Source organism: Ruditapes philippinarum, unplaced genomic scaffold (genome assembly GCF_026571515.1).
Source record: "Ruditapes philippinarum isolate M1 unplaced genomic scaffold, ASM2657151v2 ctg985_1_1_1_1, whole genome shotgun sequence".
Classification (NCBI taxonomy): Eukaryota; Metazoa; Mollusca; class Bivalvia; order Venerida; family Veneridae; genus Ruditapes; species Ruditapes philippinarum.
Window position 1 is genome coordinate 158657 of NW_026857416.1, and position 17241 is coordinate 175897.

The 17241-nt window shown below is 33.1% G+C and overlaps 1 protein-coding gene across 2 annotated transcripts; it reads right to left on the reverse strand.

The window, feature by feature from the left end:
* Positions 1-2441: 2441 nt before the first annotated feature.
* LOC132749662 (zinc finger protein 85-like) lies at positions 2442-11123 on the reverse strand. Of its 2 annotated transcripts, none has more exons than XM_060739522.1 (6): positions 10541-10817; positions 9353-9648; positions 8817-9071; positions 7881-8050; positions 7066-7233; positions 2442-6465 (listed from the first exon to the last, which is right to left on the reverse strand). In XM_060739522.1, the coding sequence occupies exons 2-6, from the start codon at positions 9628-9630 to the stop codon at positions 4535-4537; spliced, it is 2802 nt and encodes a 933-aa protein (XP_060595505.1). In that variant the 5' UTR covers positions 9631-9648; positions 10541-10817; the 3' UTR covers positions 2442-4534. The 2 variants fall into 2 exon arrangements, with proteins under 2 accessions (XP_060595505.1, XP_060595504.1); XM_060739521.1 differs by lacking the exon at positions 10541-10817 and adding an exon at positions 10965-11123 and having other exon boundaries at positions 2443-6465.
* Between the last annotated feature and the right edge of the window lie 6118 nt (positions 11124-17241).

A 17241-nucleotide genomic window follows, 5' to 3' on the forward strand; every position in this document is an offset into this window, starting at 1 on the left:
AGAAATTGTTTTCAGCAAAAACAGATCTTTCTAAAATATAATATGCAACTATATATTCTGCTTATACTATACAATTATAAAATCACAATACATAGTAAGAATCTGGGACATGTGAAGGTGGACACTTGCCCCCGAAAGTTTGGAGATTTGCTGCTAAATGTATATTTCAAATGCAGTATGTTTCAAATAAATACATTATAATTGTAACAAGAGCCATGTCAACATGGCCATCCCCCGCCGAATGTGTTTGCTCATTGGAAGAATGTATATGTAGTAGAGCAGAATAATTCCATTTTAAGAGGTCTTTTGGTAATGAAAACTGATGGCTATAGTGATTACAGATTTGAAACCTATGTGAATACTGATGGCTGAAAATAACAAAGGGCAATAACTGAAAAATAATGCAGGGTAGGTTATCATCCTTGTGTGCTGCATCCCTCCTCAGTAAAATCTATCCACCTATGAAGTTTCAAGTTGATACCTCAAATACTTTTTGAGAAAAAAATTGAATTGAAAAATTAAGTATGAAAAATAACAAAGGGCAATAACTCAAAAATTATAAAGGTACAGTTATCATTCTTGTGCAGTGCACACCTCCTGAGTGAGATCTATGCACCTGTGAAGTTTCATTTTGATATCTCAAAGGCTTTTTGAGTTATGCTCTGGACAAAAATTAATTTTGAAAAATAACAAAGGGCAATAACTCAAAAATAATGCAGGGCAGAGTTATCATTCTTTAGCACTGCACTCCTCCTCAATGAGATCCATCCACCTATGAAGTTTCAAGATGATACCTCAAATACTTTTTCAGATAAGCTCTGGACAAAATAGCATGAAAAAAACAACAAAGGGCAATAACTCAAAAATTGTATAGGGAAGAGTTATCATTCTTGCGCACAACATTTCTCCTCAATAAGATCTATCCTTCTATGACATTTCATGTTGATATCTCAAACACTTTTTGAGTTATGCTCCACTCAGGTGAAAAATTAGGTATGAAAAATAACAAAGGGCAATAACTCAAAAAATATGAAAGGAAGAGTTATCATTCTTGTGCACTGCACACCTCCTGAGTGAGATCTATGCACCTATGAAGTTTCATGTTAATATCTCATAGGCTTTTGGAGTTATGCTCTGGACAAAAATCAATTTTGAAAAATAACAAAGGGCAATAACTCAAAAATCATGCAAGGTAGCGTTATCATTCTTGTGCACTGCACTCCTCCTCAATGAGGTCTATCCACCTATGAAGTTTCAAGTTGATAACTCAAATACTTTTAGAGATATGCTCCGGACAAAAATTTCGGACGGAAGGACGGACGGACGGAAGGTCGGATGGACAGACGGACGGACGGACGGAGACTATTACTATATCCTCCGCCGAAAATTTTCGGCGGGGGATAACAAGCAATTATCATAGTATTGCAAGCAATCCATAAGTCCCCTACCGGTTAGAACCCCAGCAACATTCTGATGGGCCATTGGCCATTCAATTTTACCAGTGGATGAATGACATGAATGAACTTAAATCTTTTGAGTTCTAAGTTTGTCTATATCACAGTAATGTGTTAAGTTTCCCTGCCTAGTAAGGAAATTATGTTTATACAACCCTGTCATATTATTATAATGAGGGATTTTAAAGTAAATCCTATAAAAAATCTAAGTCGAAAAAAATCTAAGTTCAAGGGGGAGATAATTCTGATAATAGTCTTAGTATTTAACCTCCTCAAAAATGTTGAGTGATAATAAGAAACATATATATGAAGTTTGAAGTAGATATATTAGAAAATAAAGAAGTTATTAAAAAAAAAAAAAACATTTTTTTTTTCATAAAAATTCTAAGTTCAAGGGAGGTAATGCGGATAATTTTTGTGCTAGAGTTGTAAACCTTATCATATGTGATGTGCTTGATGGCCAGAAACTTATATTTAAAGTTTGAAGTAAACACCTTAAGAAATAAAGAACTTATAGTGAAAAAGCTGAAAAATTTAAATCAGAAATCTTGAAATTCAGGCTATTTGTTGCCATAGCAACCAGAATTTTCAACATAGGAAGGAAAGAAAAAGATGTGCATAATCTCCAGACTGCCATCTACCCATATTTTAAGTTTCATAAAAATATTTTCAGTACTTTTTGAGTTATCACTGGATCCAGTTTATGTGTTAAATTTGCCATATTTTCAGACTATTTGTTGCCATAGCAACCAGAATTTTCAACATAGGAAGAAAAGAAAAAGACGTGCATAACGTCCATACTGCCATCTATCCATATATCAAGTTTCATAAAAAAAATTTCAGTACTTTTTGCGTTATCGCGGGATCCAGTTTTGTGGGCGGACGGACGGACAGACAGACGGACAGACAGACAGACGGACGGAGGGTAAACCTAAAGTCCCCTCCGGTTAAACCGGTAGGGGACAATAAATGCATTATAATTAAAACATAAGCTTAAGAGTGCATTTGGTACACATTTAGCAAATTTCCAAACTTTGGGGCAAATGTTCACCTTTACACTTCCACATTTGGGGTATATGTCCAGTGACTCACTTATAGAGTGCATGTGTGGTTGGGGGGGATATGTCTGTATACAATATAATAGCCACCGTAATTACATTACAACATGTACAAGTACTTATGAAAACTGTAACACATGCAATTTAATACAGCATTTTAGCACGGCCCAGTTACTTAAACTAATAATCTGATGACAAAACATGATCAGTTAGAAAAATAAAAATGTCCCTCATTACAAATAACATGTTTATAAATAAAAAAGTATTGTGAATCTTAATAAACTTTGATGGAAAATTCACCTTAAAATGTTAAAGATTATTTATGGATGTTTCAATTAGTTAAAATGAATCAGAAAAAATAGGTCCTGTTCAAGTGTAAAACATCCAGATATTATGTTAAAGGCCCATTAAGCCTAAAAAAAATGCTAATCTTTATTTATTAGCAATATAGTTGAGACATCTTTTGCTTCTTTTGTGTTTTAAGCAATATATGCAGTTAAAGTGATATCAACATACCACTTTGTTTTTTGAAACGTAAATCACACATAATTTCACATTCGTGTCATAAGCATCTGAAATGTTCGATATAAAATATAACACCATAAAACACATACATGTCTGACCTTGTTTCAATACATCTTGATTAAAGATGATTACTGTTATTCTGACTTAGATCTCTTATTAAAACATAAATTGAAAAGAAAATAATTAACAAAGACATTATCACATTAAAATATAATCAACAAAAAACAATGGACACTGTGTATTGCATACACTGGATAGTCTATAACAAATGAAACATGAATACTAGAGAAAAATAAAGTCATTTACAAACAAAACTTCAAAATTTCACTCTAAAATAACAAAACAAGAGATAATTAAAAAGCTAGATGGAAAAAATAATCATACTAATAAACAAATAAGCACAGAAATATAAAAGATAAAGCCATGCTAAAAAATTGTTTGTTTGTCATTTCCAATCATAAAGATAACACAAATAATTAAAACTATATAACATGCCACTGATAAAAGATGTAATATATAAATTTCAATAAAGTAATTCAATATTTCAATGAGAAAAATTGTTTCTGTATCATGCTGCTAAGTTTTAATTATTTCCATCTATAGAATTTCTTTTTAATTTCCAGAAATCTTGCATGGAAACATAGGAAGAAAAAAATACATATTCAGCAAAAAATATTTCAAACTGACAGGATTTTGGTAGGTCAGAAGCGACAAACAAACAATGTTCTATATTTAGCCTAAATCTTTTACATCAGGTTAGTTTCATCAAAGCTTTAAAACTCATCAAATTATTTCAGCAATAAGCCAATAAAAAGTAAAAATAATTTTGAATAAAAAAATAGAGACAGACTGTAACATGATCACACTCAGAAATTAAATTTCTAACAAATGTTAAAACACAGATAATTAACAAAGCTCCAATTATTTCTATATACAGAGAAAGTATTTTACAATACTTTTAGTACCTCTTAATATTCTCATAATCTGCTATATACACTATTAATCCACTAGATTTCAATCTAGAATTATGTTTAGTCACATTGATTTAAAAAGCTATGTAAATGCCTTACAATATTTACTATACATATGTAAGCAGAAGCGCACAACTATGCACTTAAAACAAGCTACAAGAGCTGCAACAAACAAAAATATAGCATTTCATGAAAATATTTGTACAGAATATACATGCATGATTGTTTTGACAACACTAAACAGTCTTTACAGCCTCCAGATGGTCTTGGTTTCTTTTAAATTGTATCAAAAAAGTAAAATAAGCTAATAATCTTTAAATATCAAATTGTAAAACCAGTGGTGATTCTTTTAAAAGTCTTTTTCTGCATCTTTCTGTCACGTATTAAAACAAAGTGGATATTTTTGTAACTCCAAATAATACATTATTTTTTTTTTCATTTACAGTAAAGAATTTAGTGCCATCACGGATTTCCAGACATACCTTCCAACAGACAAGTATAACAATTAATAATGGAAAACATGCAGTTATGATGGAAAGACAGGTTGATTACATAATATAGCATTAAACTTTTCTGGCGAGAGTTGTTTGAATTCCTCATCATCTCCATTGGTAGTGTTCTCTGTTGAATCGGCTTCTACGCTCACTGTTCGAAGAATCATCTCGGAACTCCTGTCCGACTTTGTGCAGCGTGACTTGTGAAGCTCATACAGGGCGTGTAGTTCAAACTCTTCACCGCAATCGCACATGTACTTACTGTTCAATGTTGAACTATGTCTTTCTCGAACATGCTGCTGCAGTGCAGATGGCAACGCAAACTTTTCTTTACATTCTTTACAAGGATACAAGTCTAGTCCACCAGTATTCAGACCATCGACCTTCCCTTTACATACTCTCTTGTGAGACGTTAGAACAGACGGATATGAAAATCCTACATTGCATTTTTCACAGACATATGGTCGTATTCCTGTGTGTGTATTTTTGTGACCAAGATAGTGTTGGATGGTGTTAAATCCTTTATCACAAGTCTCACACTTGTACTTGTAGGAATTATTATGTTTGGTCTGTTGATGGTACATAATGCCCCCCTTAGAGGAAAATGTGCGAGAGCATTTGTCACACTTGTATCGTGCCTGTCCTTGATGTTTAGAATTCTGATGGGTCCTAAGCTTTGTAATTTCATTAAAGGATTTTGGGCAATCGTGGCATTTATACTTCTTGCCTGTATGAGTTAACTCGTGTCTTTTAATATGGGAGGATTTCTGTGTTTTGTAGTCGCAGAATTGGCATGCATGGAGGATGGCGGCGGCAGTCTGGGCAACCTGTGTACTTATCTCATCTTCTTCCCCAGTCATATCACACACAAACCGTTCTCCAGACTCTACATTAGTAATCTCGATTGAATCAGATGAATTTTCATCAAAGTCTACATTTGTACCTTTATTAACATCCTCCTCGGACCTCATAGACATTGGTGAGACTTGCTGATTCTTGTTTGACAAACTTTCCACATTGACTATCATCATGTTACTTAAGCCATCTATCTCCTGTGCTCTCTTCTTTTGTGCAAGAACTTCACTACATTTGGCTTTATGATTATCGAACCCAGCTCTCCATCGAAACTCAACGCCGCATACACAGCGGAATCGGGAAACATCAAAGTGCTCAGTAACAGTATGTTCTTTCAAATCTTTGTCATTCATGAATGTTTCCCCACACATTTCACATGCCAGACTGTTTATCTGACCTGCACCAACACATGTTTTCCTATGCATCGACAATGTGGCAAGGTAAGTAAATTCTTTGTTACAAACGTTACATTTATACTGGCATGGTCCATTATGTTTATTCATATGGGCTTGATAAAACTGCAAAAAATTAAATCCTTTACAGCAACCTTCGCACCAGTAGGCAAAATCTTTTTTATGCACTGTCCTTGTATGGTATTTAAGACCACCTTTTGATGTGAACTCTCTATCGCATAGATGACATTTGAAATGAACACTTTTCTCATGTTTAACTTGGAAATGTTCCTTTAATTTACATTCCTCAGTGTAGCTTCTGTCACAGATGTTGCACTTGTAAGCTTTCCCAGTATGCAATGTAAAATGTCGTCTTAGACGTACAATGTTTGTTCCTTTATAGTCGCAATGTGGACAACTCAACAAACCATTTGATTCTCTAATAACTGTAAACGATCCAACTTTAAAATGTCCTTTTGCTTCTTGTTCTTTTTCCTGTAGGGAATTTAACACGGCTGCACCTTGTGTAATTGGGGAAACCATCACTTGGTTACCAGCTGCTTGTTGAACTACGGCTACAGATGTGGATATACCAGTCCAGGAAACCTGTGGGTTACCAACTAGAGTGACTGGAGTGCTAGCATTGATGGGCACAAAAGTTTGGGTTGGGTTGATAACATAGTTGTACTGCATGATTTCCTGATCCTCAACATTACCTGAAAGGATGCAAGGTTATTGTTAGAAAATAATAGAAACATACAAAAATATATATAAAAAAATTTATTAATTGAGAAATATGCAATCTAGAACAAAACACTTTAACTTTATGTAAATTTACAAATTTATGGACTCATTTGCAAAAAATAGTTCAGCAGAGCTATATCATCTGCACTGTGTGCAATATGTATTTTATTGTATTGATAAAACCTAATATCTCATTGGTTAGCATAACATAAATAAGCATAACACAACATTACATTTTTGCTGGCAAACAAAGGTCAATGAACAAATGCATCATCACATAGTCTACAATTTATGAAACACACAGTCTCAAAAAAATAATCTAACATTGACTATTGAAAATCTAAGGTGGCCCTCCCTGCATTTAATATATCAAGAACACACTGGAACCACAAGTAAAACCAAAGGCTGCCAATAACCTAGCTGTTCTTCTACTCTAATTTTCTAACATGAAGGAGTTTAAAGAACCCACACCAAATTAAAATAACAGAACAAGGACTTGAAATTTGCTTTCTTAAGCATTTGTAGACCCCTGGAAATTTGAAGCATAAATGACTCTCAATAAATTTATTAACCTGTATTAGAAGTATCAAGCTCCCAGCTGGCAGACGAAACAGACACACTTCCGTCCATGTCCGACTCTGACAAGTCATCTTGTTCTATAACAACACGCTGTGGCAGAGATTTTCTTGGGCGTTTCTTTCCTCCATCAGGTGAATGGTCCGCGGCTGCCTCTGTATGCTCTATAACATTGTAAACTAATATGAGCCGCGTCACGACAAAAACAACATAATGGGTTTGCGACCAGCATGGATCAAGACTAGCCTGCGCATCCGCGCAGTCTGATCAGGATCCATGCTGTTCACTTACAGACCCTAATAAGTAAAGAAACTGATAGCGAACAGCATGGATCCTGATCAGACTGCGCAGGCTGGTCTGGATCCATGCTGGTCGCAAACCCATTATGTTGGTTTTGTCATGACGCGGCTCATATCTCATCATCGATTACAATCTGATGGGAAAACAGAGACTGCGTAAAAATATATTCAACACTTTAATTTGGCCTGATTAAGGAAGGATACTGATGAGCATCAAAGCACACAAAAATGTGATAATCAGTAATAAAATTCTTTGATCTTTTGCGTTAATTAATAATTTAATATAAAGTCATCTCATATAATTCATTCTGATACACAAAATATTATTTCAGGCTTTCATCTATTGTGTAGAAAATATCACCTTCCCTAACCGAGCTAGACACTTGAACTTGCATTTAACAGTGTCTCATTACTAAGTCAAGCCCTCTCAAATATTTATATTCCTTATTCTACCACATATACATAAATCCAAGCAAACAAAATAGACAGTTTTCAACAAGATAAAGACATACCTCTTTTATTTGACTGTACATTTTTTGCTTCATTAGCAGAATTTTGAGAGGAAGGGGAGAGAACTCCGTCATTCATTAACTGTACCATTTCTTCCCTCACGGCATCTCTTACCCTCTTTTCTATACCAGACAGATAATTCCCTTTATTTTCCTCAGGCTTTTTCATCAGTCTAAAGCAATGAAGCAAATTATGGATAACGTCAGGTGTATCAATACAAGTGTAAATTTGATATATATACTAATACTTCTATACTGTATTTCAGCAGTGAAAATACAAGAAGTTTTCATTTTCAAGGTCAACACTTCAACTAATGTTCAATAGATCATTAGGTTTTCGCAAAGCTCATAAAGCCTTGATACAAATCAATGTACATGTACATTTTCATTCTTAGAGATGGATGTTAATATAGATAGTCACTTTTGTAAAATGTCAAATAAATGGTTTGCGTCAGTGTGAAGACTGCAGAGCAGTTCTTCTAATACAAATGTAGGACAATCATGGAGTGATCAGCATTTACTTAGTTTTAATGAATTAAATTTAATTAATTTTTAGTATAAAAGATCTAAATAGGCAGTTACCCCTTTCCCCACTACATAAAAATCATATGATTTGCCGTTAAATGCCACTATGCACATTTGGAACAACAGCAGCTGACCTACAGCAGCTTGTTGATTAAATTAGTGGAGGACTTAAAGACAGAAAGCTGTCACTATACTAGACAGACTTGCTACATGTTGTGCATGTTTAATTGCAACTAAATTGTAAAGTCAATAAATTGTGTGGCTGTGTTCCACTCTTGATTTTTTATGTTAGATTTCAATATTTTTCTCCTTTTCATATTTATTTTTCTAGATTTTCCAATCAAAAAAAATCTTTGCACAAAAAAAATTTCTTCTGTTTCATTTAATTGATTAATAAATCTAAGAGTTACTTACTTTTCTCGTAGACCAAACAAATGTGTCATCAAATCATTTGCTCCCATCTTCAAGCTGGTCTTCAATAAATCAAATGTTTTGCCCACCTCCTCGCTCACGGATATAATATTCTGTCCAGGCTCCAAATCCAGACGTAAAAAATACCTAATCACCTCGTCTGAGGACTTTTTAGTGCGTGTTTTGAAGTTTTCAAAATCTCTTATCGTTGCCATGCCAACCTGAATCTGATTCTCTCTTCTTGTCTCTTTTGTTTCCCTATAAATAAAAACAATTTGCTGAAAATTTGAAATTGAAACTCTTGCATAAGAACAGGCAAAAACCAATCAAATTCTGTTGTTTTTGTCAGTTGAATATATAAAGCATTTATATATTCCATGCTTACAGCTTTTAAATTTTATCCCCTGGATCACAGATATACTATATTCAGCTCCATGCCTGGATCATTAATCTGATGCTCTTCCTGTTGAGCTAAGCGGGCGGACAAATAATCTATATAAAAGCTACTCTAGATGCAAATTTCAGTATAAAACAAATACCATGAATCTAGAAGGAACCTTGCCATTTCCTCATCCGTCTCTAGGTCTTGTCTTTCCTTCAATTCCTTCCATCGGTCTAGTTCATCGCCTAAAGAAAGCTCAATTTTGTCATCTTTCTGAGCAACTCCACCATTTGTGAGAGACTGGCTTGCCCGTTTCGCTCTTGTGGAAGGGGAATCACGACTCTGTACCTGTCTGGACAAGATAGCTCCTCTGGCAAGACGTACGGCTTTAGCAGGGCGCCCTCTGCGCCGAGGCATTCCTCTCAGAGTTGCCATCTCATAGAGATGATGTGTCTGAAATTATTAATGTATAAATTCATCAGGCAAAAATGTTCGCTTCGAAAAATCTAAATTTTTTATTAAATCCATGGAAAAGAAGTCTGCCCAATTTTCTGAGAACTAACGATAGTCTACTAATTTAACCTTACTTCATGAACTTTTACTCTTGCTCACCCTGTATGGCATGATTAATTGTAAAACATTTTTTACTTTAGATCATTATACATAGATTCTTTACTCTTACACCTTGGAACATGCAGTAAACTATTATCAAAGACATTACCCTAACATAGATCTGTCAATAAATTTCACTGTTGCATTCCTTGGTGTTTATTCAATTTAAATTTCAATATAGGGGGTAGGTCTACATACATGTAAACTTTTTTCGATGATCAAGTGGGAGATTTTTCTTCAAAAAGAGTGAAATTTTAGAATTTGCAATAAACAAAGAATAAAGTTCTGATATGAAAAAGAGGGAGATTTCTTTTATTTGTGAAAAATACCCCTTATTTTAAGAAAATTCTTTGAAAATATGGCTGCAGAAAGTGGGAGTCTCCCGCTAAAAGAGGGAGAGTTCACATGTATGGGTCTATATATTTGATGTTAATTTTTATCTATTGACAAAATATCAAGTTCCTGTGGTATGATTATATGTAACTTTTATTGAAACTATGTTGTCCAGTAAAACATCCCAAAATTTTTGTGCCTGAAATTAAAAATATTTTTGTCATAACCATAATATTAACTGCTTATATTACTGGTTCAAAAGCATGTAAAATGCATCTTAAATATTATAGTCTAGAGGAATCACAGCAAGCTAGATCTAGTATTCCATTAAAATTGCATGTGAAAAAAGCTGTGCTTGAGAACTATTTAAACATTGCACTGAAATAAAAAGTATCTATACCTCAGAAGGGCCTCATGTAAATGCTAAAAATCCACACCCTTTAATAGATCTAGAACTTTTTATTTTAATATGAAATGAGTCTCCGCCATTTTGAATATTTTCATACGACCCTGGCTGGTACAAAAATCAATATTTCACTTCTTGAATACTGACAAAATAAAAATCGATAATTGGTCTAAAAGCACGTTTCTGTTCAGAAATGAACTATTTTTGTCACTATCAAAATCTTGGAAGAAAATTTTCTGAATTATCTTAAAAAAAACTGTGTGAAAACGTGCTTATGTCAATTTTTCAAGGATTTGCAAAAAATAAAAATCACACGATAACTGAACGAGGTCGTTTTTTTTAGTGTGTGTAAAATTTTAGCAAGTTATTTTTTGTCTGCACTGTTGTGACATGCTGTATAGATAAACCAATTCCATACCTTCCTGCAGAATCTTCATGGAGCTATTTTAGGATATCCTCAGTATTAATCAAATTTGATACAATCTTTTCCATTTACTGAAAGCCCCAATTTTCGTCGGGCTGTACCATTCTAAAAATTGGGGTTTAACGTTATCCTGTCTGTATTAGCAGACGCTTATTTCTCACGAATAAGCGTCCATTTACTTGGTGGGGAGCTTCTCACAATTTGTTTTAACTGTCAAAATTTAACGCGACATCATTTTTCGAATAGTTTTCTTTGTGTGTGATTTTCTTATTTTATATAAGAAATGAAGCACACTTCATCTACATCTACATAATAGATCTACTGCTTAACAATCAATTCTAATTATTACTAGCACTTATTTATATTAACAAAATAATTTAAGGAAATTCAATTAAAGCTTTGGAGCCAGTCGCTCAGAGAAATAATGAAATAATTTGCAATTTCATTAATTGTCCATGGTTCCTTTTGAAACGTAATAAAAAGTTATTTTTGATAATTAAAACACTTCAAATTTCAATTAAGTTACCTTAATATCAACAAGCCTTATTATGATCATATTTGTAATATTTAAATTATATATGCAATTTTTAACTATTTAATGCATTTATAGAACAATAGAGCTAAATAAAGAACTACAAAATTTAACAACTTTCTTTTTACAACAGTTTTAATGTGACTTTTTTGTTATGTTTATTCTAGTATAATATATTATGTGTGTCGGTAAATAACTTGTAACCAATGTTCTTAAACTTGTAAATGTTTACCGACATGAAAATTATGATTATGAAAAAAATGTTCATGAAATAGAAACTTAATAATATTCTATAGCCATGTTCATGTACAACAGTTACACACAGTTCTCGTGAAACAATACTTTGTAAAATGTGATGCTCTTGTGATCTTAGGGAATATGATCAATTCTTTCGATATTTCACGTTTTGATACTGTAATTGACATAACCAGGGAAAAATAGCATTGACAAACCCTGAAATATACTCAAATAGACAACACCGAGATAATTAAATGGGTTAATAAAGTTTCAATATTTATGTATTAATTTATTACAGTCTCACCCGTGCACGATTGCATAATATGCAAATACATTTCACATTTAAAAATGCAATATTTAAATATCGCATGAGATCAATTGTAAAATCTTTCAATAGGGAACTGGTTTTCATTTTTCCCTTTTCTGCGAGAAACAATTCTTTTACACCGCGGGGTTTTTACTCTTCCAAAATAGCACATTGGTGCTCAAATGCTCTCTCCCAAATATATGAAACAAACAGGTTCGAAATGTAATAAAATTATCAGACTGTGCGTTAGCCATATCCAAATTTACAAAGAGGCACCCTGTTTAGCAGGTGGTGGTGGTGTTGGTAGTTTACCCCCGGACCACGACATTAAGCTTCACTGAATTTGCAAGAGCACAGTTCAGACACAGCATCGTTCCTGGGCATGCTGTCAAGAAATTAACCACGACAAGTTGCCTCACATTCGCAGGGAACTGGTAACATCTGGACATGTCAGAGCAGAGGTACAGGGCGAATAACACATTCTGCAATTAATTACAACGAATGTGAAATAATATTGAAACGGATTTTTTCTTATTCTACTACTTTACATAACAAATTTATTCATTTTAATTATTTATCTGATTTGCTTTTTTCTTTATTATTCTAACCAAATATGTGCATGCATATTTTTATTGTAAGTAAGGAATTTACATACATGTAAGTCACATTTGACTTGTTTTCCAATCCACAAAATCTATCAGTGTCATTGTATATGCTTGCTGTACAGTACGACACATCTTGCAATTAATTACAACGATTGTGAAATATAATAATATTGAAACGGAATTTTTCTTATTCTACTACTTTAGGCAGCAATGTTCTAACAAATTTATTCATTTTAATTATTTATCTGATTTGCTTTTTTCTTTATTATTCTAACCAAATATGTGCATATTTTTATTGTAAGTAAGGAATTTACATACATGTAAGTCACATTTGACTTGTTTTCCAATCCACAAAATCTATCAGTGTCATTGTATATGCTTGCTGTACAGTACATATTTATGTTGTATATTGTTTAAACTAATGTGCGCTGCACCGTACGCGAATCGAACCCGGACCGCCCGATTCACAGTTCAACGCTCTTCCTATTGAACTAACCGGACGGTTCGTTTCTAGCAGGACCTGCTTTTCCATCATTTATGGAATAGTTACCGTACGAGGAATAGGTCTGCATAGTATATATTTACAGACCCGGACCGAGAGAGCGTAGCGATCGAGGTTTTTAAAAGGCCACCGGGTCTGTAAATACTATGCAGACCTATTCCGAGTGCGGTAACTATCTTAGCTACATGCTCTTTTGTTTTTGCAATCTATACATCAGTTTTTTACTCAGTATTTATTAATATTACTCACAAGAAACATATTATTTATGTACTTTATCATGTTAAGAAAGCATTCCAAAGCCATGCAAAGATAACATCCGCTACGCTCTTGTAATTCATTCGTTCACAAATCAGGTGTTATTTGAATATTCTCGTGTTTTTCGTGGGGTTTCAGTAATGTACTTGTTGAGTACATGTACTTGTACATGTACTTGTTCATTTCACAGAAAATGAAAACAGAACTTGTCGAGTAGGCAAAGGTAAGATCATTATTTTGATATATGAATACATAACATATTAATAATATATACAAATACTGAGGAAGATAAAAAAGTTTTCTAATAATAAAAACGGAACACTTTATCTTTACATATAATAAATTTCATGGGAAATAGATGATCAGGCTATTTCTAATATAATTAGAATATAAAATATACGTTTTTTTTTCAAAGGAAAGTAAATGACAGGGTTCTATGAATAAATATTAGTAATACACGTAGTTATATCGTCATGTACGTTGGTTTTTTAGTGGTTTTTTTATGATGGCTGATTTTTAATGTTCTTAGAATTTTGTCTAGAATGGAAGCGCAAATCGTATTCTTGCGAAGAACAGACAAGTACTGGTATACAAAATCCAAATTATAATGTAAAAAAACTGGAAAAAATGAGAAAAAAACGGTCTTATACTAAAGATGAACTATATATACTCTCTCTGAAAGTAATATTTTGGAAATAAAGATGCAGAAGTTGACTTTGATTCGATATGCACCAATAATATAATCATCGTATATATCCCATAATGCAGAATTGTGCAAAATCAGACAGAGTTGTTGAAATAAATGCCGAAAACTAGTATCTTATGAAGCTATATAGTTCGGCAAATGTGTTAGGTAAACCGAAAAGCAAACTATCAAGAAAGGCTAAATGTGCGTTATTGTACCCATTAATATCGGCGAAACACAAACTTCAGCGCCACAGAACAGTAGCCAGTTCGTTTTTCTCGCAAATAATCTGGAATATATGTTATGAGGGTCCTTACAGCCGTATGCGCTAATTTATTTCTATTAATTTGATGAAATGTACTTTAAAATATATATATAAATTTGCACAATTCAGCGTTATTTTTCAAAATTTCTGCGTTTACGGTAAATATTGTGTAATGCACGAGTTTCTCGACTTCACATATTTTCTATTGTATAGAGAACAATAGAACAAAAACAGGTCGGTATATATTTGCAGGCCTGTTAAGCGGTCGGTAAGTGATTTACTAGACCGCTTTTAACAAAAGAGCCGGTAGGTAAGTCTAATTATTTTTTTAATAACATATATAACATAACATAACATATTCTTTATTTGGCATAAAACGACAATATACATTTATAGCCAATACAGTAAACAATCATGTAATGTAAGAACATGATATACAATATAAATACCTTAATGTTTTACAGAGAAAGTTCTTGTTGCTACAAAATTTGAATAAATTTAAGTTCCTGTTATCTTACAATGGAAGAACATCATTAATAATATAAAGACCTTGACAAAGTTGAAATGTTGTATTTGGTGCTACAAAACTTGAATAAATTTAAGATGCTAACTGTTGTCATTTCTTTCTTAAAATGGAAAATACAAAAATTTGACAAGATACTAACTGTTGTCAGTTTTTTCTTAAGATGAAAAATACGAAAAATTTGACAAGTAAAGTAATAACTGTTGTCCTTTTTTTCATGTGAAAAATACAAAAAAATATATATGACAAAGACAAAAATATACTAAATGTTGTCAGTATACAGGTTTTCTCAAAAGCAAATATTAGTTAATATATATTGTAAAACGTCGGTGGGCGGCTGGATGAGCAGTCAAACATAAACAATCTCTTTTGTGCGCAACTCCTGCATTTCTCTTCCGATTTCAAGCAATTTTTCACTGACATATTGTCATTTTTACCTAATTATGGTTATTAAGGCGCTTTGTATATAGATACATTTATTTTAGTACGCAATTGAACAGAGAGAGAGATTACATTGCTCAAACTTTCTCACCAAGTGTTCTGTCGTATATTGTTGGGGTTTTGTGATTTGCTAAGTCTATTTTTGTTATTGTGTATTTAGATAATAATATCTGTCATAAAATTATATACATGCTCGCATCGGAATATCCGTCCCGTGGGAACCCGCCCATTGGACGGTAACAATTAAGGTTTGATGAGTTGCCGCCCATGGACGGGTCCCCGAGCGACGGATATTCCGATATGAACCGAAAACATATGCATGACAAATAGTTTTCATTGCATGTTCAACCATATTCTATCACATTTATTTACCTCATTAAAACAATTTTTAATGGAAATTAACGTCATTTCATCCGTAGCTATTTTCTTAAAATAACGTATAAATTCATAAAGGCGAAATGACGTATGCAGTTTCATTCAAGTTTAATACACAGGTGAACGTCGCGTGGCCATGACTTACACTTTACCCCCGTTCCCCCTCTACAACCCAAAACCCTTTAACAGCATCCAAACATCATTGATTGACAAAAATAAATTTTATGAAAAATATTTTTTGACTTTTTAAAAAATTATAAAGGTATTTTACTCTACTTTCATTTTGCATAGAAATATCACTAGCAGCATATATTCATCAATTTTTCACCGATCTTAACAATTCTGGTGTCAAATCTTAGATAAATAAATACATTTTAAGGAAACAACACTGGCACCATCGCTTATTATACGTAGCAAGTAATATTCAAGCCCAAACTGTCAACAAATGAAACTCGGAAGAGATCTGATTGCACTGTTTCGGTATAACTCTCAAGAGTAAAACACACTAAATTCACAGTGAATGAATTGTAGCAGGAATGCCTATCATTACATTTTACTGATAGAATCTTATTTTCAGAATAATATATAAACAATGAATATTTTTCCTTAGCCTTATTTATTAATTGTCATCTTTTCAAAATCATTCAGCTGGCACTATTTTTTCTATAGTAACAGTAAGCATAAAATGCATTATTTCATGATATTCATGCTATTCATATCTTATGTAAGGTTTTTATCCAATAGAGGGTTGTTCATTAAATTTAACTTAATACACTTCAATACATTTTAAAGCAGAGTATTGATTCTCGATATTGTTTACTTAATATTTTGTAACATTCCTCTTTTTGTTACTTATTTTCAAGTCACACATTTTTCATGAATTGTGTGATTGCAGAGAGAAGTGGCTATATAAGCCAGTATTTTCGGTCATTTCATTGCCTTGTCTACAGATGCAAAAGGTAGCGTATGCCTATTATCGCCTGACTTGGTCATTTCTCTCTATTTTCCCTATGATGTTTTTTTTTTTTTTTTTTTTGTAACTAATATTTTCATTTCGTGACATTTTAGGAACTCAATTTAATACTTTGGCATAGAAACATCTGTTGTTAATTTTTATTTTATTTCTTGATAAGTGTTTATATTTTAAAGCAAAATAAATAATAAAAAAATGGGGCCGGGTTGACCAGAAATAACATTGGTTTGGGGCCGGGTTGACCAATTTGGGGCCGGGCTGACTTGGGGCCGGGTTGACTTGTACCGGTTTTCATTCAGGCTACCTATGTTTTACTTCACCGTGGTGCAGGGGTAGCGCGCTCGTGTAGGGTGTGAGAGGTCTGGGGTTCAAATCCCAGTCGAGGCAACTTTTTTTGAAGTGTCTTTTTTAAGGAAGAAGCCACGATATGCAAGGATAAAGTGTGGCTGTCATAAAAAAATGAACATAAATAAATGATTTTTTGATGCAACTCTAGTCATGCAAAATTCCATATGTATCAAACTCAAACTGTTATAGTAAAAAATCTAAACGCAGTCGCTGCGTAAGATGA

What these genes read in the sequence shown, in the direction of transcription:
- LOC132749662 (XM_060739522.1), bottom strand. Translation starts at nt 9,630, where the DNA reads ATGGCAACTCTGAGAGGAATGCCTCGGCGCAGAGGGCGCCCTGCTAAA. An exon ending in TTGTTTGGTCTACGAGAAAA is followed by an intron (nt 8,051 to 8,816) that starts GTAAGTAACTCT and finishes TCATTGCTTTAG; the next exon opens with ACTGATGAAAAAGCCTGAGG. An exon ending in GCTTGATACTTCTAATACAG is followed by an intron (nt 6,466 to 7,065) that starts GTTAATAAATTT and finishes GCATCCTTTCAG; the next exon opens with GTAATGTTGAGGATCAGGAA.